Consider the following 22,937-nt stretch of genomic DNA (forward strand, 5'->3'; position numbering starts at 1 on the left):
CTTCGGCAAAGCAACACCTGAGCCCGCACTACCTGCTCAACACAGCCCACAGAGGTCAGCAAGACTTCTCTTATTCCCCAGGACTGACAAGGTGAGAACATGGGCCACTGGGCAGGTAGAGAGACCTCGGGTCTCCCCTGTCCCCCTTGTTTAAAGGGTGATGGTGTAAGAAGGAAACAATATGACTTTAGAGAGAAATTTGGCCCAAAAGAGAGGAACGAAAAAGCTTAACAAGCTGATTCAAGGCTTGAGATGCTATGTTTGGGGGGTGGGCGAAAAGAAATTGAAAAGGCATTCATAACCTTCTCAGACAGCTCCATTAATTCAAAGAGGCCTTGCAGCTCTGCAGCCATAGCACCAGCACCCAGCACATCTGCAGGGAACAGCAGCTCGGGAGCAGGAGGGAGCAGCCAGCCAGGCTACTTGTCCCTGCAAATGGTGATGTGATGCTCAAAATGAGCCACAGCACAGCCCGCAATTGCTGTCACGCTACTGTGCCCCCAGCAGTGATGTAGCTACAAAGAAGTATTAGGTGTTAATACTTATTAACGTCTTAAATTAATCCCCAAAGGTTCCAAAGCATTAACGAGTGGACTTCAGAAAGGGTTTTTCATAATAATGCAGCCACCTGTTTAATAGCACACAGCAGCAAGGCTGAGCAAGGGTTTCAGAGAGCAGGTGGAAAGAAGAGCTTCAGAATAAAGCTATAGAAAAGAGACCAGGCTTTCATGGGCAGAGACAGAGAATATCATTATGTCCACCCAAATTCAGACATATCATTGGAACTAATCATTTTACTCCTCCAGAAATATCCAGTGACCACAAGGAGCTGCTAGGATCCTCGTATTACATTTCTTCCCGAAGTCATCTCCTCTGACAGCCCAATACAGCCTGCCTGCAAAAGGGATTTGTTTTCCCAGAACTCACTCGGCCTTCCCATCCTTGGAGGGTCTAGGGAGAGTTGAGGAAAAAAAATAAACCGACAGACAGGATACTCTTTCCAGAGTGTCCCAAAGGAAACAGAGGGGATGAACACATTAGGATTTCTCCCCCAGTTTCTCAAATTCTCACGGAACTGAGGTTTGCAATTGTCCTCTGCAGAGACCATGTCAAGACAGATCATTAATAGAACTTGATGCTGAGGATCTTTAGTATTAAAAAGCATGGCAATTACTTAGTCCAAATCTCTATATTATTCATAAGATCCATATCTATCATGGATATAATATTTACGCTACTATGGGGAAATGTAATAAATAAGCCAATAAGCACTTCCTTCCTCCAGGTCAAGATGAAAGTCTGTATCTTGGAGAGCGATGCTGTCCTCGGGCAGCAAGGCTTGTATCCCAGGCTCCCTGCTCAGCTTCATCAGCCAGAAACTAAAGCCAAGGTAAAAAATAACTGTTTTTCTTCCCAGCCTAGCAAAACTCTGACCAAGCAGGCCGGGAGGCAATGCCTAGGTGGAATGAGGTCAGCACAGCTCCTAGGAGGTCTCCTAGGGAAGATCTTTTCAGAATTAGTTGGCAGAGAAAGCAAAACTTGTTAGGCTGTTGCGTGCCCCCCATGAAAGCGGAAAGAGATTATCTACCTGGAAAGGAGAAGGAAAAGTTCAGAATCCACATTTTGTTGACTTGCTATGTACAGCTCCAAGAACTATTTTGTCCATCTAAACTCCTGACTGCACTTGGCACCAGCCTGGCTGTGAAAGGACCTCAGGTGGTGTCTCAAACACACGCCGAGGTCCAGCAGGCTGAACGTGGGGCTGGCTGCTGCCTGTCAGCAACCCAGCATGACCTTGAGCAAATCAATGTCTTCCCAGCTGCTTTTCCTCACCCATAAAATGGAGATGAAGATTCTTGGCAGCCCCTTGTTGGGCTGGAAGGAGAAACGCATCTTTCCAGGAAGCAGTGGAGGAGCAGGATGCCAAGTTCCTTCTCTCCTTTAAGAACAGGAGAAAATATACCCCACCTCTCAAATACACCCCACTTCCCAAACGCTCAGCTCCCTGCTCTGCTCTCAGTGAGGTTCCCCTGACATCTGGGCTCTGCTGGGATCTGGCACGAGAACAGGACGGTCCCACCCCACCTCTGGAATGTGCCCAGGATTTATTTTTAACGCAGCCCTCACTGTGAACGTTTGTGGTGGGATTCGTATGGTCTCACGCTGATCTCTGCCTCTGAGCTGTGTGGGTAGCTAGTAGCACCGAGAGAGCAGACGGTGCCATCGCCCTCATCCCGAGCAAAGTGCTGAACGCAGGGCACCAAGCATCCCATCTCCCTCCAACGCAGAAAGGGAGCCTTGGGGAGCTGCCTCAAATGGAGCTTCTCATGCTGCCCGGGGGCAAATTTGTTCTAGAGAACGGCACACTAAACACAGCCCAGAATTAGGCTTAAAATGACAATTTCAAAATTGTGGAGCCCTCTGCCAAGCTCTTTATGTCTTTCTGGCTTTGGATTGTGAGCAATGGGGCGGAGCAGAAGCTGTGGCTGGTCCAAGGGAAGGCTTGGAGAGTGGGCTGCAGCCTACTGCTGCATCGAGACCTCAGGTATGTTTTGAGACATCAGGTCCTTTGCTTTGGCACCCACATGGTGGCCATTGTTTCCCCCTGCTCAGCGTTCCACATCAATTACAGTGCAGAGATGTAAAATGACTGATACTTTTAATACAAAGGCCCTGTCATTTATTTATTAGCTGGCGACAGGCCCCGCAGTCCAGGATGGATGCATTATAAATCAGCTGCATTTCTAACCATTAAAAATTCATCCAATTCATAATGTAGGACGCCAGTAATTTCCTTATTAGTGGTGAGTGTGAAGGATTTTTCTTTCTTCTCCCTTGGTTTTACTTCACTTCTTTGCGTTCCCAAAGATCTTGCTCATCTGAGGATTAGCTCAGCTTAATCCTACAAAAGGGAGGTGGAGGGCTGGGGGAAGGGAGACCAGGGCTGAAGTCATTTTGTTCCAGTGTTTTCTTCTAATTGCAAATTTGCCATATAAACTTAGGAGACATAGCTGCCTTCTCTCCTAGTCACACTTAGAGGAGTCAGGGAGACTGCTCATCCTGAATTTAAGAGATGCTTTTAGGGAAACGAGTAAAATAAATCCCTTTTCTTTGGCAAAGGGGAAAAAGGAGATATAGTAGTAGGACAGGGAAGGTTAATGTTAAAGTTTTTTAAATCTATTAGCAATATAAGAGCAGGTACCAAAATGCTATAAAGTGGTATATTTTTAAAAGACCAAATGTATATATTATATAACATATATCACATAGAATATATATATAAATAAGTAGACGTGTTAGCCGTTAGGCTCAGCGCTCCAAATCATTGTGAAAAATAGGTTAGTAGGGCTGCAAGAAAGGTGTGACATTTCTGCAGATGCATGACTGCTCTGAAGAACTGCTGCACCATCAGCACAAACCCAAGCTTGGACAAAAGTCTACGCCAAGCTGCAGAGCATCGCTGGCTGGGGTACTGCACCCAGTACGGACTACGCTTAGCTGCGGACAGCAGGACAGTCTGAGCGGTGATGTGGTACATACAGGCATTTTCATGCTCTCATTGAGTCTCTATTTCTGTCTCTTAAACAGATCTGTTCAGGTAGGGGCAGGGAGAGAGGGCGTGAAGAGCAGTTTCAAACAGGGTTCAGCATTAGGTAACTCGCAGCCTGGTTAGAAACAAGCGTGCAGGAATGTGAAAATGGATTATGCAATAAACCTTGCTTTAATGGGAGACAAGCCAGGGCATCGGGAGCAATCCTTACACACTGTGAATTCAGTGTACTTTTCACCTCCAGACACTCGCACACAAATCTCGCGTCAGCTCCACGTGGCAGCGAGTTTGCTGAGTTCTCAGTGTGGTCGGCTCGCATCAGTAAATCATGCAGAATTCAACAAGGCTCCTGCTTTATGCTAAACCATGGTGCACCAGGGATGCTCAAGGTCAGGCCTTCAGGAGCACAGCAGGGTGCAAGTGAGAAGAGCACCCACTTGTGCCACCGCTACCTCGATGCAGCATCAGCATCCCCCGTGCCACCAGCCCTGCTGGCAGCCATCCCACTCCCCCTGACACACCCTGCGACCAAGAATGACTATTTCTACATTTTTCTTAAATGAAGATGATCTTATTATGTGGGTCTTCCAGCAGTTTTCAGAATTGAACAAAGTATTTTGATCTGTTTAGCCCAAAATCAGCACTCAAGTTTGTTATTTTTTACCCTCTCCTGATGGTTACACAACTTCCCTGCTGGATCCTGGGCTGTACTTTTTGTCTAATAACTTTAGTGCCGTGTGTGCTCTTGTGCAAGCCTGCCCCAATTCCTAAACATTAGCAGCTATCTTTAATCAAGACAAGTAATTTAAGTGGACAATGAACAGAGAATGAGAGCTTTCAGTCTTCTAACCAGAAGACATCTCCTGTCTGACCACGATGATTTCCCCATGCACCTCTGAGCTAGATTATAAACCTGAAAACCACTCTGGTTAGATTAAAAAGTCACAATGAGATCCTGCAAATTCTGGGAGCTCCCAGTGTCTTTCGGGGGTACCCCACTGCCAGGACCACAGCAAACCACAGACCCATCTCTCTGGCCCCACCAGCACAGAGGTGCCCCAGCCTCCAGATAACTTTCCCAGCAGCCAAGCATTATAAGCCACAACAAACTCATTAAAAGCAAGATAAACATTTAACTGATGGCCAAAAGAAATCAGTACCACAACTGTACCCACATGCACATACACTCACAAGCTATTTTAAAGCAACCCACAACATAATTCACGCCATCAACGAACCATTAGGAGAATACTCTTGAAACCTCTATTGTTACCACTGGCACCAGCACTGCCTGAGATTGCAGTGCTGCACCGTGCCTCTCTCTCGCCTTTCTGGGACACAGTCCCAGGCACGAGGATCAGTGGCTGATGAACAGAGCTCCCCTTCCTCTGTCAAGGACACCTCTATCAGGTTTAAGAGCACTGCGGGGTCAATGAGAGCACCTGGACATGGAGAAGCACTGATATCTGAAGACACAGCCATCGTGTGCGTGGGAGCTGAGGGATGCCACAAGGACAGTAGGAGGGTGCTGGTAGCAATGAGTGCTTGAACAAGGGACAGAGGCAATACAGACCATCAGGAGCACCTGTGTATATCCTCCCTCAGATAATGCACATCTTGGGCAGTTATGGTCCAGGCTGAGGGACTTTGAGCCCCGTCACTTTGGCTGTACAGGAACAGACCACCCAGCTGATGCTAGGACAAGGCTGCCAGGCAGCGAGGACTGTGCTAGAGCTGCTCCAAACCCAAGAGAAGTCAGCTCAGAGCCTCTCCTCACCTGGCTTGTTCAGTGCTTGACAGCTGACACATCACAGGCTCCCTTCCAAAATCCACCCCAGGTGGGCTAACCCTGCTTGCCGCCCCTACAGACCTCGGGATTAAAGTGTCCCAAGGAGAAGATTTCAGGTCAGAGGAGCAGGCAGATGGTTGTGTATCAGAAAACACTGCCCCTGTCCTGCATCACTGCTTGATGTCTGTATCTGGCAGTATTTCCTCCACCAGAACAGCCTCTCTGGCGGCTGGTCAACATCAGCAGCACAAAGCCATGCTCTGCTTGATTTAAGGACTTCTCTTCCTAATGAATCCCCACCACCAGGAAAGTCCCTGCCTGATGTGCCATCACCACCACATCTTTGCTGCCAGCACCACCTCCCTGCACAGGGCTGGAGCCCGGGCAGCCACACTGATTGAGGGTGTTGCCACAAACATTTTTGGTAAGCAGATTAAAGATATGCAAATGGATATTGCCAGACTTTCCAAGACAGCAGGAAAAACTCATCTCTGTGGCATCTTCATGGTAGAAAGGTTTGAGGATTGACTCCTTGAGCGTAAGGTTACGATACAAAGAATAAATGCAATAGGTAAGATGAGCTCTCTACTTCTGCTAAAGTAGATTGGGCTTCTGTGTTCTGGAAAATGGGGATATTTCTTCCACTTGCTCTTTTTTCAGGGTTGGATGAAGTGAAGCAGAGTATAAAATAGCTACAGGTAAGTAGAAGGAAGAGCAGCTGAGCAGGCTGAAGAGAGTTGAGCAGGCTGGATCGAGTCCCACGAATGCCCCTGTTAGGTGTTGCAGCCCAGTGAAGGGGACAAGACGGTGATGCCAGCTGCAGGACAGGTCAGCTCTCCCAGGGGTGACAGGAGCAGTTGGCTTTTGTTGCTCATGCTTTTCTTCAGGAGCCTGCAACATCTGCACTGGAAGCAGCCAGCCAGAGCATGGGGGGTTTCTGTTCAACATCCAAATCCTTTGCAGGATGTTCATGTCAGCACCTGGGGCTCAGAGCAGTTTCTATCAGAAGCAAACATAAAACAGGAGCAAGGGAAACTTGGAGGCAGAAGGTCTTTGTGTAGACCTCCAACACATCCACCTGCCAGTAGCTGAATGCTGAAGTCAGGGCTTTTCCTCAGACCCAAGCCAGAAAGCCAGGCTTTGTTAGTCCAAATGAGGAGACGGAGAGCTGTAGCAGCAGAGCACACACAAATGAGTCTAAAACTGCTCAGATTAAATTCCCCAGAAGTATCTCAGGCAGTCGGATGTTGAAGGACAAGGCCATAAGGCAGTGAGGAACCCCAGTGCAGAAGAGTCTCAGACTACGTCGGGTCCTGCTGGAGAAGAGCCTGGGGCTTTTGAGTTAGGGAACAGAGAAGGAAAAGAGAAGTTTGGAGAAAGAGCAGAGGCCTGTAAGGAGGCACTGAGGCCTGTACTTGGGCTCCAGGCTGGGCACGGGGCAGCAGAGCGCTGCTGTCACTTCACACTCAGCTCCACATTTATATTTCATGAGAATAATATTTGACAAATGCCCTTATTCCTAGGGGTAAAAAAAAATCCATTTTCCACTACCAGTAGTTTAGGTTTTCTTTTTTAGAGAAAAGAAACAGAATACAGCTTAATTTTGTTGTTTTTGATGAAAATGGGAACACGAACTGACCAAAAATAGAAATGCTGCAGAGTTTCCAGCTTCTCATGCCCAGGATGAATAAAACACACTAGGCGAACAAAAAGAATTAACCGTGGCAAGATAAATGCCACAGTTGTAAATGTCCTTGCCATTTTGTTTCCAAGTCCTATTAGAAGCAGAGGTAAGGAAATCCATTTGTTTAAAAAATATGATTTTTGAAATGACCACAATGTTCCTTTTAAACTGCATTGAAAATACAAGATAAAGACAGGGTACTGAGTGAAAGAGTGCTGATGGCGCTTTTATTGTGTGATTTGCCTTGTTTTTTTCTGAAGTACTTCTTTTTAGCCGATTACCATGTATTTACAGTTGGTGTAATTATATCTAATTACTTAATTAGCATGAATACATGTAATTACTAACTTCAAATATGTAATTATGTCAGGGCAGCCTGTAATAAATGAGGTTGAAAAAAACCCTCATTAGGACTCTACGGAAGGACGGCTGCTCCACCCGCGTGGAGGATGCGTCGCGGTCCCGAGACCACGCCAGGAGGAAACTCAGCCCTGCAGGAGGAGAGCAGGGGCAGCATCTGCCAATGACCCCTACCCAAAACCAAGCCCCTTGCCCCAGGAGCAGAGCTTCTCAGCGTCAGTGGGAGCTGAGCATCATCCCTGCGAGGCAGAAAGGGATCTGGAAGGGATCTGCCACCCAGGTTTGTTTCCTCCACTGAGATTTGGATTTTTTTTGCTGATGCCTGGTGTTCTCCAGGAGACCTGGTTTGTCTGGCAAGAAATACCAGGGAGCAGAACAACTGCTTGACTGTGCCATGGCATTTGAGTATGGCTTCAGAGAGCAGATCCAGGAACAAATCTGCATCTGATGCACTGTGCTAGTAATTAATTACTACTGTTAAAGTAAAACAAGCCTCCCAAATGTTTCTTCAGAAACATTACCAGTCTTTCACCACAAAGATCTCCAGCTACTCATAATTACCCATTTTGCAAATTCAAATCCTGAACATCAGGAGACAGAGCTAAGCTAAACAGCCCCTGCTTACTGCCAAGAAGCACATCTATGACAATGTTCTACCTACCAATGCTCCCTTCTTTTTTTCCGCTGACCAGGAGTTATTTGTTGTACTGAGCTGGCATTTCCTGCCCATAAGGACCAATAGCTGTTTTCTGGACACAAATGTGGGTAGACTGGATCTTATTTTGTATTACCAAGCCCCCTGACCTCATGACAGAATGCAGAACCACACAGCTCCATCTCCTCATCAGATGTTGTGTCTACGGTGCTTGCCTTACAACAGGCCCTGTTCTTCTCCTCTCATCTGTTTATTTCCAAATGTAGAGAGGTGCAAACTCCTCACAACCTGTCGCTTCTCCTGCCGGCATCTGCCAACTAGACGTGCCACTTGGTTGTTCTTCCACGTGCCAAAGAACAGGAGGAAAAGTCTATTTTAGGTTATTCTTCCACAACTGTTTTGTGGTTGTTCTGTCCTCGTTGTCAGTCCTCGTTGCCCAACTTTCCAGGTGGTGCTGAGGATGGCTGAAATGAGGACTGGCTGCAAACCCTAGTGCTGCCCAGAATGTCTTGGAGTTAATGTGTAAAGATCGGGGAGCATCTTCTCAAAGAGTTGATGTTTTATCATGAGAAAACGGGATGATGCAGCTTCTTCCATGGCTCAGTCTGGAAGGGAGGAGGACACTGAGCCCAGCTCCTCTCTCCTGCTCCTCTAAATCAGAAAGACATGAATTTGTGTGAATCCAAGAAAGTGAGAGGTGGCTCCAGCACCCTTCATCTCTTCTTCTCTTCCCAGCACCTTCTTCTCCTCCCAGAGGACACGTTAGCTGGTGAGGAGCCCACGGGACAGCCTCGCACAGCGGGATCAAGAGGGGTTGCAGCTCTGTGGGCAGGGAGCTGCTCGCCATATTTCAGCTGCGATTCCATTATGCAGAGCTAAGTGGCTGGGAATAAACATCCGTCATCCCTGCGTGATAAGCGATGTTTGCTAGTATAGAGGGTGACAGAAATCTATATCACATCAATGTACTATTAATACTGCATTAAGCATATAGAGTTCGCTCTCCTCATTGCAGTGCGGTAATGGGTATCGGCATGTCCTCCACCCAGACAACATCCAAGAGCACAGGGACACTTGCAGGAGGAAGGAAGGAGAAAAGCTGAGCGATGGAAGGAGAAATCGCTTGCTGAGGATGTTTTTCTCTGTTAACACTTCTGCGCAAAGGAGAGGCTGGGTGCCACGGAGCTCCTTCGCTTGAGGACGCTGCAGCCTTGCAGATGGGCTGAGGCTCAGCAGGTGACAGGAGGGAGGTGACTCCTTTCATCAGTTTGGGCTCAGCTGGGCACCAAGACCCTCCCTGGGCCAGAGGAGCTCTCCTCTCTCCAAGTGGCACCAGAAATGAAGAAATGTTTGTGTCCAAGTTCTGCACAGGGGGAAAGAAATACCCTCCAGCAAGAAAACCATGGGGAGAATGGGAGCAACAAATACTCTCCAGCTCAGGTTTAAGTTGAGCAGAACACATCAGATCAAACAAAACCCTTACAGCTAAAGCTCCCCAAAGCACACTTAATTTAAAAGGTGAATTACGAAACTTTCCAGCCTCAAGCAAAGCCACCAGTAAAGTCAGAAGTTTTGTCCAAGTGAAGTCTTAGGGACTAAAATACAACACACACCAAATTCAACTCTGCCTGAGGTCTCCAAAACTGCTTTTTTGCCTTGTGAATGGCAAGAAATTCCAAAAAAACACAAGAGTTTCCAGCCTGCCAGCATCCAGCTGTGATCTGCCTCTTGTTAGCACCCAAATGTAGCACCTGGGTGGGGAATTTGGCTCCATCAGTGCTGCCTCACAGCCCCAGGAAAGCTGGAACACAGAAGTGAGCAATTTGTCGTGGATTTCCAGGGTGTGCACAGTTATTGTTATCGCTGCATTTTCCCCCTGTGGCACCTTCCACAGGAGAAAAGGCTCTGGGTGCCCCTCAAGGCACACTTTGAGATCCACAGATCCTAATCAAACAGCCCTGTAAAACTCCAAGGCCAAATCCTGCTGCAAGCAGCTTCCCCTTCAACCCATCCCAATCTGACAAGCCCCACAGGGCAAATGCTCAGGGCAAAACTCAGTCCTCTGGGTTTTAAGCTTGGCGGCTGCACCCTTGCAACAGCACTCACATACTGAAACGGTTGCACAGAAAGCGATCTGAGAGATAGCACAGAAAGAGAAGAAAAAAACATGGGGGGAACCCCTCCCTCCCCAAGCAATCAGGGTTTGTAAATCATTTTGAGATGAGGTGCTATAAGCAATATATAAAGTATAATTAACGGCACAGCAAAACCACGCTACCTTCAGCTTCTCTGCTCCTGCCTAATCAGCGCCCTCCTCCCCCTTCTCTGCAAACAGACCAAATTTAGTGCATTAACATGAAAATCAGAGGGAAAGCCGGGCGCGTTAATTGGATACACCCCTTCGCTCTGGCGATGGAAGAGCTGTGATAACTCACGGCGCCTGAGGGGTCTGCCCCAGGAGCCCCCCCACGGAGCAGAAAGCTGCGGGTCTCTCTCCTCGGGCAGGAGGAGCGATGCCAGCAGAGGGTTTTATGCTGGCTGAGCTCCTGCAGGTTGGGAGCTTGGCCTCCTCCCAGCGCTCCAGCTTCCAGAGGCTGAGTTATGCTTCCTGCGCTCGTGAGTCAGCAAAGGGGAGAGAGCAGGAGGCGACTTCGGTGCGGCACTCCTTGCTGCTGGGCTGGGCCATGGGAGATGGGACAAGTTTGGTTTTTCCGTCCTTCCTTTTTTTTTTTTTTTTTTTGCAAGCTTTGATTTATTTGCTATTAGATCCGGTTCTGCCCCCGGAACCAAGGAATGCCAAAGGGATGAGCAATAACAAGGGAGGAACATCGCCTGGACCTCCTGCATTGCTCAGCCTGCATCTCAGAGCTGGTAAAGAGCAGAGGAAAACTGAGCTGCCAGCTGTGAGCTGTGTGTCAGGAGGGGGGCTGCACCTCCCAGCCCACACGAGAAGCAGTGGGGAACTCCCAGCAAAACATCCTTTTACCCATTGCTTGTCTTTCACGCTCAGAATTTAGGAGCACAAAACGGAGGACCACTTTACCACCACCTGCTATCCTAATGAGCCGAGCTCACAACCCAGATTTACACCGAGAAGCTGCGAAAGCTTTAGAGAAGCCCATGAAAACAAGACAGCCAGCATCTAAGCCTCCTGTTCTCCACGCACCTGCCCCATCTATGGCCACGTGTCCTGAGCTCGTCCTCGGCCCGGCGGGGAGCCAAGGAGGCAGCCCCACGGCTGGGAAGCTGCTGGAGGAGGAAGGGGAGGCAGGTCCTTTTCCCCGGCCAGGCAGCGGGTCACCTCCGTCCCCGCAGCTCCTGCTCGTGCCTCGGACCCAACAAGGCAGAGCCTGGCTTCAAATGGCGTTTTTCAGGCAAAGGGGGGAAGGTGACTGGTGGGTGGCGGAGGGAGGGTGAAGGGAGGTGAAGGTGAGGGTGGAAAGTCTCCTTGGGAAGAACCTACATGTATGTTGTGATTTCTGAGACCTGAGATTCGCTTTGGTTTCTGGACCATACCAAGACCCATTCTCCTCAAAAAAAAATATATCCTTCTCTCCTTCCTCATCCTCTTAGCCTCTTCCTCCTCGCCCTCCTTCCCCTGTCCCCCCACCCGTCCCCTGTTTTTTGCGTGGGCTCCAGCCGGCTCGGGCACTCACACGTGTCTGGCTTGTGGCAGTTGTGACCTTGTCGGAAGTACTGGGGGTTCTCGATGACAGGAATGCGGGTCATGCCGATCACCACCGTGTCCGGGCCAGCGTCCAGGGACGAGGGCGTCGTGATGCCGTGGTTGATGTGGTGGAGGGGACTGGCCGAATCCTCCTCGCCGCTGATCACTGCCACGGGACCTGCGAACACCAGACACATCCATCAGGCACGGCAGAGGAAAGGAGACCTAAAAGTCCTGCCGACCACATACTCATGTGCTAGGATTCAGCAGCAGACTCTCACCAACCTGCCCTACCATCCCTGGCCCCATCTCCAGGACCAGTTTCTCCAAGAAACTCACAAGGAAGACACCAAGTTTTTTTCTGCTGATTACAGGGTACCAGATTGAGCAGATCTTGCTCAGCTCATGCTGTGTTATTCCACAAAAATCAACATTTCCCCTCACCCTTTCCAGCTCTGAAAGGCTGAGCACCAACAGACAGGCTAGGAAACAGCCAAAATAGTCAAATCCCTGATATGGGAGTACCAGGAGTCTCCCAAGCCCAGCACAATATGGAGAAAGCAGCGCCAGAGCCGCACCCCAGCCAAATGCTGCCCTCACAGGCTGGTCTGCAAACCCCATAGCACCAATTCCACATCCTCATATCCCTCTTCATTTCAAGTCCTAAGACAGCAGTAGGCCCAAATGCACCCAGAACAACCTAAGATGGCCAAACCGGACTGCTCCATCCCCGCCAGCCTTCCAATGGCTCCTCACACCTTTGCGTTTGCACCCAAGAGCATCACTGCTCTAATCCTGCCCTAGCCAGGGGCAGGCTTGTTCCCAAAGGCAAAATCCAGTCATGAAAGAAAGAGCTTCCATAACTGAGAGCCAGTGCCTGCCTCTCAGACAGACCTGTTTCACGATACTCAGCTATTCCTGAATTTTAGGTATATGCTTTGTTTTATTTTTAGGCCTTCTAATTTTGCTATCAGCTGCCAAGGCTGGAAAAACCTCAGGGGAAAACAGCCCTTAATATATTATTCCCAAATTCCTTCTATTCTCGCACATCCCAGGGGTCCGACCTGCCAGCCCACAGCAGCTCCACAAAAACACCTTCATCCCGAGATGAAACCCTTTAATTCCTGCTTCATTTATTGGTGCTACATAAACATGGGATCCCGAGGAGTGGACGCTAGAGACCACACTGCAACCAGACATTCATATTCACGGGAGGTTAAAAGCACTCAGCTAGAGATGTTCCTTTTCTCTTGCCTGGAAGCTGCTAGGGACTACCAGCAGGTCAAGCAAAGGTGATGCATTGAGCCTTTAGACCTATTCAGGCCTTTTACCTAAGTTCTATAGAAAACACCACTCTCCCATCAGCAATCTATTTCTAATTACACAATTACTTTATTATGCAGTGCTAGCAACAAAGAGGGGAGTCTTCAAGCCATTTTCCTCTCCGGAGTCTCTGGGAGGACAGGGTGAATACTGGCTCCGCGCAATCATTCTGCCTGCATTAATCTCGTCTAAAGGCTGCTCGTTTTTGAGGCATCAAGTATTGTTTGGTCTTCCAAGTGGGATATAATAAAGTTATTGTGTAATTAGCAGAGTCCTGGCAGCTGTGACAGGTGTTTTAGTCGCATGGAAAAAAAAAAAAAAAAAAAGTCTCTCCCTTTATTGTGAATTCCTTCTGGCAGGTTCTTGCTTTTTTTAGGTTAGGCCCTGGGCCAACATGACTTCCAGCCTGTGAGACGCACAGACAAAACTCGGCTCTTGCCGCAAGATACCTCTGGTGGGACTACGTAGGCTGTATTTCTGCAAGCACAAAAAGCAAAGAGGCAAGAATTGCAATTTGAAGTTTTGTTCCTTCACATTATCAATTCTTTGCGTGCGGACCCAAAGGACTGGTTCTGCATGCTCTGCGCCACCGGCTGGGCTGTGCTGGGAAGGGGCCACCTGTGCTTTTTGAGGTGCACTTCCCAAAAACAACTCATAAAAAATCTGCTGGATATAAACTGGTAACACTGACTTGAGGAGAGACCATAAAGGTCACTAAATACCCCAGATGACAGAAGCATCCCTCTGGTACGTGCAGGTTAGGACATGGCTAGATCCTAAGGAGTAGGGCATGACCGAGGTACTTGTGAAATTAAGCATCGCCAGCAGCTACTACTCCCTGATGTTCATATGGCAACTTTCATGCCAATAAACAGATCCAGTCTGATCCTCTTTATACTCTGCAGGTGTTTTTGTTTGGTTTTGTTTTATTTTTTTTTCTCCCAGCAGCTCAGTTCTTCGGGGGAAGGCTTTCTATATGTTTTATCCCTTGTTTCAGACCCCATATTTGCACTCCCTGTCCCTAGCAAATATCAGGTACTCTGAAGTGACTCAACCAAAATCAGCAGTGCCCAGCTTGGACATCTACAAGACCTACCAATCCTCAAAAGCCTCAGAGCCAAGCTCTGATACTCCATGACCCTCTCAGCTGGAAAAAGTGGGAAAACAAGCAGTTGCAGTCAGGACACCACGCGGCTATGAAACCACACACGTTATGCCCTTGCAATAATCTATGGAGGTCTTGGAAGAAAACATCCTGAGTCCTAAGGAACATACCATGATGGATACAATGCACCAGATTTCAAGATTTCAGAAACACTTCTGGTCACAGTAGGCACAGAGCTGGCACAAACCATTCGGGCAATTCCTCCCCAATATCCTCAGCAGGATGTAACTGGGTTAAAGACACAACTTAGAGCTGAGGACTTCTCCAGGTTTCCCCTATTTTTAATGAGGGTGGTGATGGGAAGGGCATGGGGGCAGAAATCGGTGCAACATTAACTCCTACAACACAATCATGGCTTCTTATCACATTCAGTCTTTCATTCCCATCTCTTTTGGGTGGTCACAGCTGAGATCCAGCTCCGTCTAAGCACATGGCCACTTTTTTGCCCCTCTGAGACTCAGAGGAGCACCAGGTTTGCTGCACTTGCCTGAGACAGACTTTAAAAACATCACTGATATCGAGCAGTCACTGATCACTTTTATAGGTTTGACTACTGCTCTGGCACTCAAATATATACTGTTATCTGTAACTCCTAGAAATAAAGCAGCTACCTGCACTTCAATTTTTTTAATCTGTCTTGGCAATATCATATATATTTTTGCTGCTAAGTAGGTAAAGAGGTTTTGTTTCTGATGTATAATGCTGATGAATGGCTTTATTTGGAAGAATTCTCACTGGCCTCAGAAGTAGATTTTCCAGGTAAGGTTAAAGGAAAAAAAAATGGGGTAAGACAAGAGTACAGTTTTTAAGATTTAGGTTTATCTTCCACTTGACAGAGGAATGGCAGAGGATGTAGGAATGAAGCCAGTTTTGTACAGTAAAAAATGCAGAATAGTGAAGGGTAGTGTTGAGGCAAGCCCTTGTATATAGTCCTATGATCTAAAAACACCGTGAAATATTTTTGGAGCTCCTCTGAAATTTAAAATCTAAAGAGTGATGCAATAGATTTTGTGGTGGATAAATCAGTCTGTGCTCCAGACAAACATATTGTGGATAGTGACTATAAAAACTGTCTATTGTTAGTATTTTAAGAAGCTTTTGTACGTTCTGAGCATCAAACATGGCATAGCTGTATTCTGAAAGGCTTCTGATGCCTCCCCTTCCATCCAGGCAGAGATCTTGCCAGCCAGGAGCATCTCCGCAACCTTTAAGGACAGAGTTTAGCTGCTCTCCATGCTAACCACATACAGTTTTCCTGACAGAGAAGCAATATCAGCAGCAATGATGGAGCCACAGAGCTGCAGGAAAAGTCTGGGGAGACCTGAAGGAAAATTCAGGTCTGATTTAATTTCACGTTACCCAAAGAGGAGTGAGGCAGCTTGAAAATGCTGTTCCTATAAACATAACGAAAGACTTCACCATTCTCCCTTCCCTTCCACACACCCTCTCTACAGGCAATTCCTCTTCCCAAGAGCACACCTGCCTTGGACAACATCCATCCCAGCCTTTCCTCCACCCTCTTTTCTCCCCCAGCCTTATCAGCAATGCTCCAGTTCTTTTCTTTGCTCCATCTCCACCTTGGTATCATCATCTCTGCAAACACTGAGAAAATACCCTTCCAGACTGCCCTGAAAGCTCTGCTATTCAGAAAATCTCTCATTCCCTACTCATCACTCTTCCTTGTGGCTAAACTGTAGTTTGGCATGGTGGTTTTGTTCCCATCTGAAAGCCCTCTGAAATAGGTTATATGTTTTAGTCCATGCCCGTGAATTTCCTGGCTCATTCACAGTGTTATATGGACAACTAGTTATTTAAGAAAAATAAAGCAAATAATAACAAATAGCTTAAGGACCCCCTGTTTGCATGATCATATCATAACGGTAAATTATTTATCAAGACTAAGAGCTATACTTTCTGATAAAGCACAGGCTCGGGATTATAGCATGTTTTATAAATAACCACAGATTAGAGAAGATAAGATAATGGCCACATCACACACATCCATAACATAATGAATGCTCCAAGGCAGACGGGTGAAGAACAACAAAAACTCCAGCTTGCTATCACAGTAACCTCTCCAAAGCAGCAAAAATGATGGAAGGTGTAGAAAACATGACCTCCAAGGGAAAACTGAAAGAATTATGCTTTGTGTTGAGAGAAGAAGACTAGAGGAACACGTGATAACAGCCTTCAAATATGTAAAAGGTTGCAGCAAAGAGAAATATAATAGCTGTTCTCCATGTCCACTGGGGATAAAACAAGAAATAATAGGTTTAAATTGCACTGAGGGAGATTAGGGTTTGAATGTTTTCTCTAATGCCTGGCAGCACGGATGGCTGAGCATGGGAATAGATAACCCAGGGATGTTCCAGGGGGGCTCTGCTGGCCGGGAAGGGAAAGGTTAAAGAAACTTCTCTCAAGGACAGTTTAGCTCTTGGGCCTGATGCTGCTCAGAGCTCTACTCACTTTCCATTTGCAACCAGCCTCAGCAAGGAGAGCTTCTCCCTTTTGGATGCTTCCAAAGCTGCTCCAGGCTGGGGCTTCACCTTGCTTCTCTGTAGCAGCTGGAAATCAAGGATGTCTCCATGTTGTTTCACAAAGGACAACTCCATCACACACCTGGCCACGTTCTCAGCACAGGAATGAAGTTTGCTTAAGCAGAAATGAGAAGGCAAGAGCTCAGGGCTGCAGGGCATCCCCCTCCCTCCACCCATGTTTCTGGGAGCTGTCACTCAGAACATAGTTTCTGATCAAAAACGATCACTGCAAGAGCTAATTGTGCCATCCGCATTTGCCTGTGTAATATAAAGGAGCCATATAATTAACCTACTTAATTAGGAACTGTATATGACCCATAACTAGAAGAAAAAAAACTCCTGTAAAGTGGGTCACCATGCATTGTATAGCAGCACTGAAGCAGGACTCATTAAACCCCAATATATATTACATGTAAAATCCCCTCCTCCTCCGACTTCAAACCTCTGTTGGCACTTGCACGTTTCCCTGATCTTAATCTTAAATGTTATTCTTCAAAGGGACTGTATCACCGTCAAGCAAGCAGATAATCCCAAAACAGGATCTCTGCCGAGCTTTGCAATTGGGAGCTATACATCCACGTATACATGTTTATTTATAAAATACAGACAGAAAACTAACCCAAAACTTCAGCTGCTCAGAAAAAAAAATAAATAAATAAATAATGTTTTAAGAAATCCCAACCTTTTGCAGGAGCTGAAATCAAACAATCCCCCAGGGCTGCTCTCTGAGCCAGCAAGGGAGAGAACTGAAACTCATAAAACAATAAGTGAAAGCACAACAAATACAATTAAAACTCTAGCCATGCTCAGAGTGAGATCACATTTACTGTCTCATAAAAAGAGCCTTGTCCTGTCAGGCAAACAAAAGGAAATCAATTTCTTAATTTTTATTGGCAGATGCGGGCACGGGGCCAAGGCAGTGCTTGGTGCCTGCGTAGGACCCGCTTGGAGCCAGGCTGCCGTGGGCTCCAGCCGTCCCCTGCCCTCCTGCCAGGGGAAGCAGCCACTTCTCTGTGTCCCCTGGGATGCCCGTCCCAACCACTGGGTTGTCCTTGTGAGATGCCTCTCCCCCGAGCTGCAGCAGATCCCTAGCGCATACAGAATGCCGTGGTTTAACCCAAAAGCCTTGTAAGCACTCCCTGTCCTTGCTTTATCACCATCAATTCAACCAGATTCGGGATCTTTCCTGATCGAACAGTGCTACCAAAACACTGCCGTTGGCCAAAGACCATTTCTCTCTTCAGACACAGGTTTCCTTCTGAGTTTTCCAGGTGTTTGCAGGAGGAGAGGAAGGTGCATCATCCCTCATCCACACCAGCTACCAGCATGGAGCATCGCTCCAGCCCAACTTTGGTGGAGAATCCTCAGACCTCTCCCAAACTCCCTGTGTCTTTTTTTTCTTTTTTTAACCCACCTTTCCCAGGTTTGTTTATGGAACTTAGGTATGAATCTTCTAAGCCCTCACACTTGGGAACAAGAACGTTAAGATCCTATCATACAAAATGTAAAGTCAATGCGTATGATGGCACAAATGCATAAATCCAGAAGAAGAAGCAACAGAAAATGCTGAGACGATCTGATAATTAAAAAGAGAGGTATTTAACAAGTCATGGCCGTGTGTGACAGCAAGGCCCACCAGCAGGAAGGCAAAGCAGGAGTTTTTGCATCTGGGCATAAAGCTCCCAGCCCAGCTGTACCAAGGTGCTTCAACTCAGAGCTCACATAACCAGGCAGGGACTGCAAAAACGGGGGGTGGGAGAACCACAGGAATATTTTGGATCTTACAGCAGAAAGACCTGCTGACTCTCCAGCCACGTAATAGGGGAAGGATGCTGGATAGTTGCTTTGTTCACCAAAAAGCAAACACTTTCACCCCAGAAGCAGCAGCTCCCAGAGCAATGAAAAAGAAGAGAAATTTGCATTGGCCAGTGAAGGAGCCTGCCCTGCCTAAAAGGTGTCGGGAGAAGGGAACAAGCAGCAGAACCACAGCTAGGAGCTAACACCCACATCCCCAAAGCTGGTGGGGAGGGATGGGATGGTTGTTGGGTACCACACCTGCGGTGAGACATCAAAATGAGGTCCCCAGTGCCTCACCTCCCACACACAAAGCCATCATTTCCATCCCAACAGGCTGCATCTTGAAGCCAAAACCTCATCTTCTGCCCCCAGCTCTCCGGCTTCACCCAAGCAGAGCTGGGCACCATGCTGTCTGCCCCAAATTCTCAGCTTATTGCCACTTACATTTCCCCTTCACAACTTTCCTCCCGACTGGAGCTTCACCTTTGTTATTTCCCAGCCACGTCTCCAAGCTGTCACCTCGGGGGCACCTTGAGCTCCAGCGCAGGGCTTTACGAGGTGCGAGCTGGGCAGCTGCTGGGTGAAGGCCGCAGCAGCGCCCATTAATCTCCCGGCTCACTCATCCCTATCACAGACACGCCGTAAAAATGATATAAGCATTTCATTCAAACGGCACTGCAGAGGGAGTGGGGAAAAGCACAGGGCCGATTGATTTCCAGTATGTCTGCTCTTTACCTCCAGGTATAAATACAACAGCAAAATCAATCGGAATAACATCATATCAGCTCTCTAATCTCTTCTGTTTGCAAGATGCGCTTTATATACTGCAGCAGTTCCTACAGCCAGCAGTCTTGTCTACAGGAGGCACCTTCCCACCCCAAATCCACCCACCCAGCTCCCAGCCCCTGCGGTGCCAGGCTCCGAGATCTGCAGGTCCCAGCCACGGTATGGAGAGGTCTCCCAGCTCAACGAGCCTTGTCCCCGTGAGACCAGCACCACCGAGCCCTTGCTGAGAGTTTGGGTCACGTTAGAGCTCATTAGAAGGGAAATGCTCCCTTCCTGGCATCTCTTGCTAAGTGGCTGGCTGCTCGCTCAGGGTCGATGGGCACCCAGGCGTGCTCGGATGTGCTGCCAGATATGGGGACACCGAGGCTGAGGAAGCAGCATATGCTTCCCCCATGCCCTCAGGACCCCATAGCTGTACTCATCCGAGAGCTCGCACGCGGCCCCATAACATTTCTCCTCCTCACGGGCACCCAGCAGCCGAATGACCTCGTGCAAACACCCAGGGCTGCCTGCTCAGCGCTGAGCACACGCATTTCCTTTCTGCATTTCCTATTTATCATCAGCCCAAGGCTTTTATCCTTTCTCCTGGCCCCCAGCCACTGCAGAGGGAGACTGTGACAAACTGATAAGCATTTTCCCCGAGCCCTTGCTTGGGTGAACGTGCAAACGCAGCGTGAGGCTGGAGAGGGGGCTGCCTGGGGAGGTAGCGGGGGCTGTCCTGTGCAAACTTCAGCTCAGCTGAGCTTGGGGTGATGCTCCCTCTCCCACCTCAGGCCAGATCCTGGCTGAAAAGCTGCAAGATAGAGCAAAACCAAAGGTGGTTTAGGCTGCATCTTTTTCTTACACTGCAGTTGAGCCAGGAGATGGACCCCACCACAGCTCTGGGGCACTGACCTGAGCCAAGAGCCCGATGTTGCAGGAACCTCTATATCTGAGCCAAGAAATACCTCAAATGCTGAGAACCACGGATGGTCCCAGAGGCAGCACCTCGGACCACTCCTACCCAAAGCTTTCCCTGACCTTTGCCAAGTCCCATGTCCAGCTCTAATTAAAAACCACCCTCCAAGGAGAGAAGGTGCTGTCAGAAGCATCTCCGCAGCACAAGCCAGGGCAGCAGCACGTGCTCCCCACCAGCCAGGACCACTGCACCCTAAATAAAAGCACCAGCCGTGGGCACGTTCCTCATCAGCCTCCTCGATGGGCCCCCAGCTGCCTCTGTCCCCCTCCCACTGCCAGATCAGTCCTGGGCCGCCTGGATCTACTTGGAAAGCTCACCCGCCATGAAAGCAAAGCGCTTGTCCTCTGGCTCCAATCTCTTACCGAGATTAGTGCCAATGGAAGTGTCACCACCAATTTCATAATGTTATTGGATGGACGCAGAGCCGGGCCAAGTCCCGTATTCCTGACGGGCCATCAAAGCGGCGGGGGTGATGGGGAAGGAGCCAGGCGGCCCTGACAGGAAAGGCAAAGGCTCAGGATCAATTACCCTGACGAGGCTATCTCGGAGCCACATCGCTTCGTGCTGACACCAGCCCCTTCTCCCCGGAGCCCCGCAGCCCCCGCGCCACGGAGGCTGATTTTCTCCAGCAGTAACCAGAGCCCCTGCGAGCCCAGAAAGCTGCGCGTCCCCTCTCCAGATATCCAATTTATGAGGCTCCCGAGACACCGAGGGATTGCGCTGTCATTACAGGACATTAATTTTCAGGCCTCCCTTATTTTGGTTTAATATTCTGTCAAGATAAAAAATCACGCATTAAAAAATAAATAAACGCCCCGCTCTGCATCGCTCGGAGGTTTCAGATGGAAAGGAGTGCTCAAAATGTAAAATACCTGGCACAACACATGCTTTGTCTTTGCTTTGTGTTTTTCTTTCCTTTTTTTTTTATTTTTTTTTCTTTTTTCCCTCTCCAAGATACTGCTTGGACCGTGAAACTGGTCAGTACCGCCATCTGGTTCTCATGCAGTAATTAGTAGTGCTCTTAATTTTTCAAACAAAAATAAGCTTTGGTTATTGGGTTTTGGTCTATTTTTGACCTTTTTAAAGAGGGCTTTTTATGAAAGCAGCAAGCAGTCGAGGCTGCACATGGCAATGGGATGGGTTCCCTTCCCACGGACACTCCACATGCCTGCTCCCTGTCAGCAAGCAGCGACTGCTTCTGCTCAGGGTGCAAATCAATAGACTGAAACCAAACGTCAGGCCCATGCTTAATTTCAGGCAACAAATAAATCCTTATGTGGTCAAAAATAATAATAAAAGCTGACCTTTGCAACCACACTTCGGTTTAGCTCATGCATGAGAGTGATGAAAATTTAAAACTTCTGCCTTGGAAGAGGCCATCATTTTTTTTTTCGTTCCTCCACAGCCCTCCTTGAGATGATCTCCAGCAGTGATACCAATCTCTCAGATTTATTCTATCCCGAAATAAATAGCACATTTCTTACAGAAACAAAACGTATTTAAGGTGTATAGCAGTTTATATCCTGAATCTGCTCCTGTAATATTACAAGACTCTGATGGAATATAAAGTCTATGTCGGAAATATCCACAAACAAACCAAGAAATTCTTTTTCTTCCCACTGAGTGATGGAGAGGGGACGCAGGGCTGGGGTTTGGGCAGCCCAGGTGCTCCGCAAGCAGTACTGGGAGCACAGAGTTTTACTTCAAGCCCAGGGAGCAACAATTGCTAAAGGGAAAAAATTGCTTTAAAAAATGAAAGAGAGAAAAAAAAAAAAAAAAAAAAAAAAGAAAAGGAGAGGAGAGGTCAGGGGGCTTGTAGGTTTTCCAGAGCCTGTTGTAAATTCATGGGGTGGGGGAAAGCCCTTAACACTCTCCAGGCAAAACTGATTGGCAAAGGACCGATGCTTTTTGGCTTGACTGAAACCCACCACAGCATCAACACACTGCTGTTTTCCTGCCACGTCCTACTTCAAAATTTATATTCCTTGTTTGTAAAGGTGGTGGCTTTGCTTAAAAGTCACAGAAGTGGCCCCTAGGGAAAAGCTCTGAAATTACAGCTTTCTGGGAGCTGCTGGCTCATTTGCAAAGAGTATCACCAGCTCGGGGTCTCCGCCTGCCTTGCTGGGACCCTCATCGAGAGGTCCTACAAAGGAGAGGAAAGGGGAGGGGATGAAAAGCTGGGGAACAGGGAGGGGGGCACAAGACAGCTCCCCGCTCTGAGAACTTGCTGCATTGTCTATCCAGCAGCCCAAACAACCCCTTTAATAAATTAGAGAGCTATTCATTGAAATGGCTTCCTCTGTCCCCACGCTGCCAGTTAATCTGTAATTCAGATAGATCAGTCAGAAGGCAAGAGTCCAGCATATAAAATGATTAATTCCTCCAAGGCCTGGGGAAATTTCCCTTTATAAACAGCACAGCACTCTCCCCTCCTCAAGGCTGAGCTACAACAGGCGTGTACGCGGCTCCCGTCAGAGGTCAGCCAGGAACATCGCTCGCATTCAAACACCAGCGCTCGCAAACGCAGCGCCACGTCCCTGCGCTTGTGGTGCCAGGGCAGGGGCTCTGCCACAGCCCTCGCAGGGAGCTTGTCTTCTCACCTCCAGCACCCAGTTAGGAACGCTCTGCCTCTTGCCACCCTGCCAGCCTGACACCAAAGCCTTTCA

General features: G+C 48.2%; 1 protein-coding gene across 11 annotated transcripts in view; it reads right to left on the bottom strand.

Moving 5' to 3' along the window:
• The window catches only part of NTRK3 (neurotrophic receptor tyrosine kinase 3), a 195,263-nt gene that overhangs the window by 84,074 nt on the left and 88,252 nt on the right, over nucleotides 1-22,937 (bottom strand). For 8 of the 11 annotated variants that reach the window (XM_068695400.1, XM_068695401.1, XM_068695402.1 and 5 more), the window contains one exon: nucleotides 11,695-11,883. In XM_068695400.1, the coding sequence (XP_068551501.1) occupies nucleotides 11,695-11,883 (189 nt within the window). Of the gene's footprint in view, nucleotides 1-2,688; nucleotides 2,924-3,312; nucleotides 3,947-8,049; nucleotides 9,402-11,694; nucleotides 11,884-22,937 lie in introns of those variants that run through there. The other 3 variants (XM_068695409.1, XM_068695408.1, XM_068695411.1) reach the window with 3 other exon arrangements.

The sequence above is a fragment of the Anas acuta genome, chromosome 12 (assembly GCF_963932015.1).
Source record: "Anas acuta chromosome 12, bAnaAcu1.1, whole genome shotgun sequence".
NCBI lineage: Eukaryota > Metazoa > Chordata > Aves > Anseriformes > Anatidae > Anas > Anas acuta.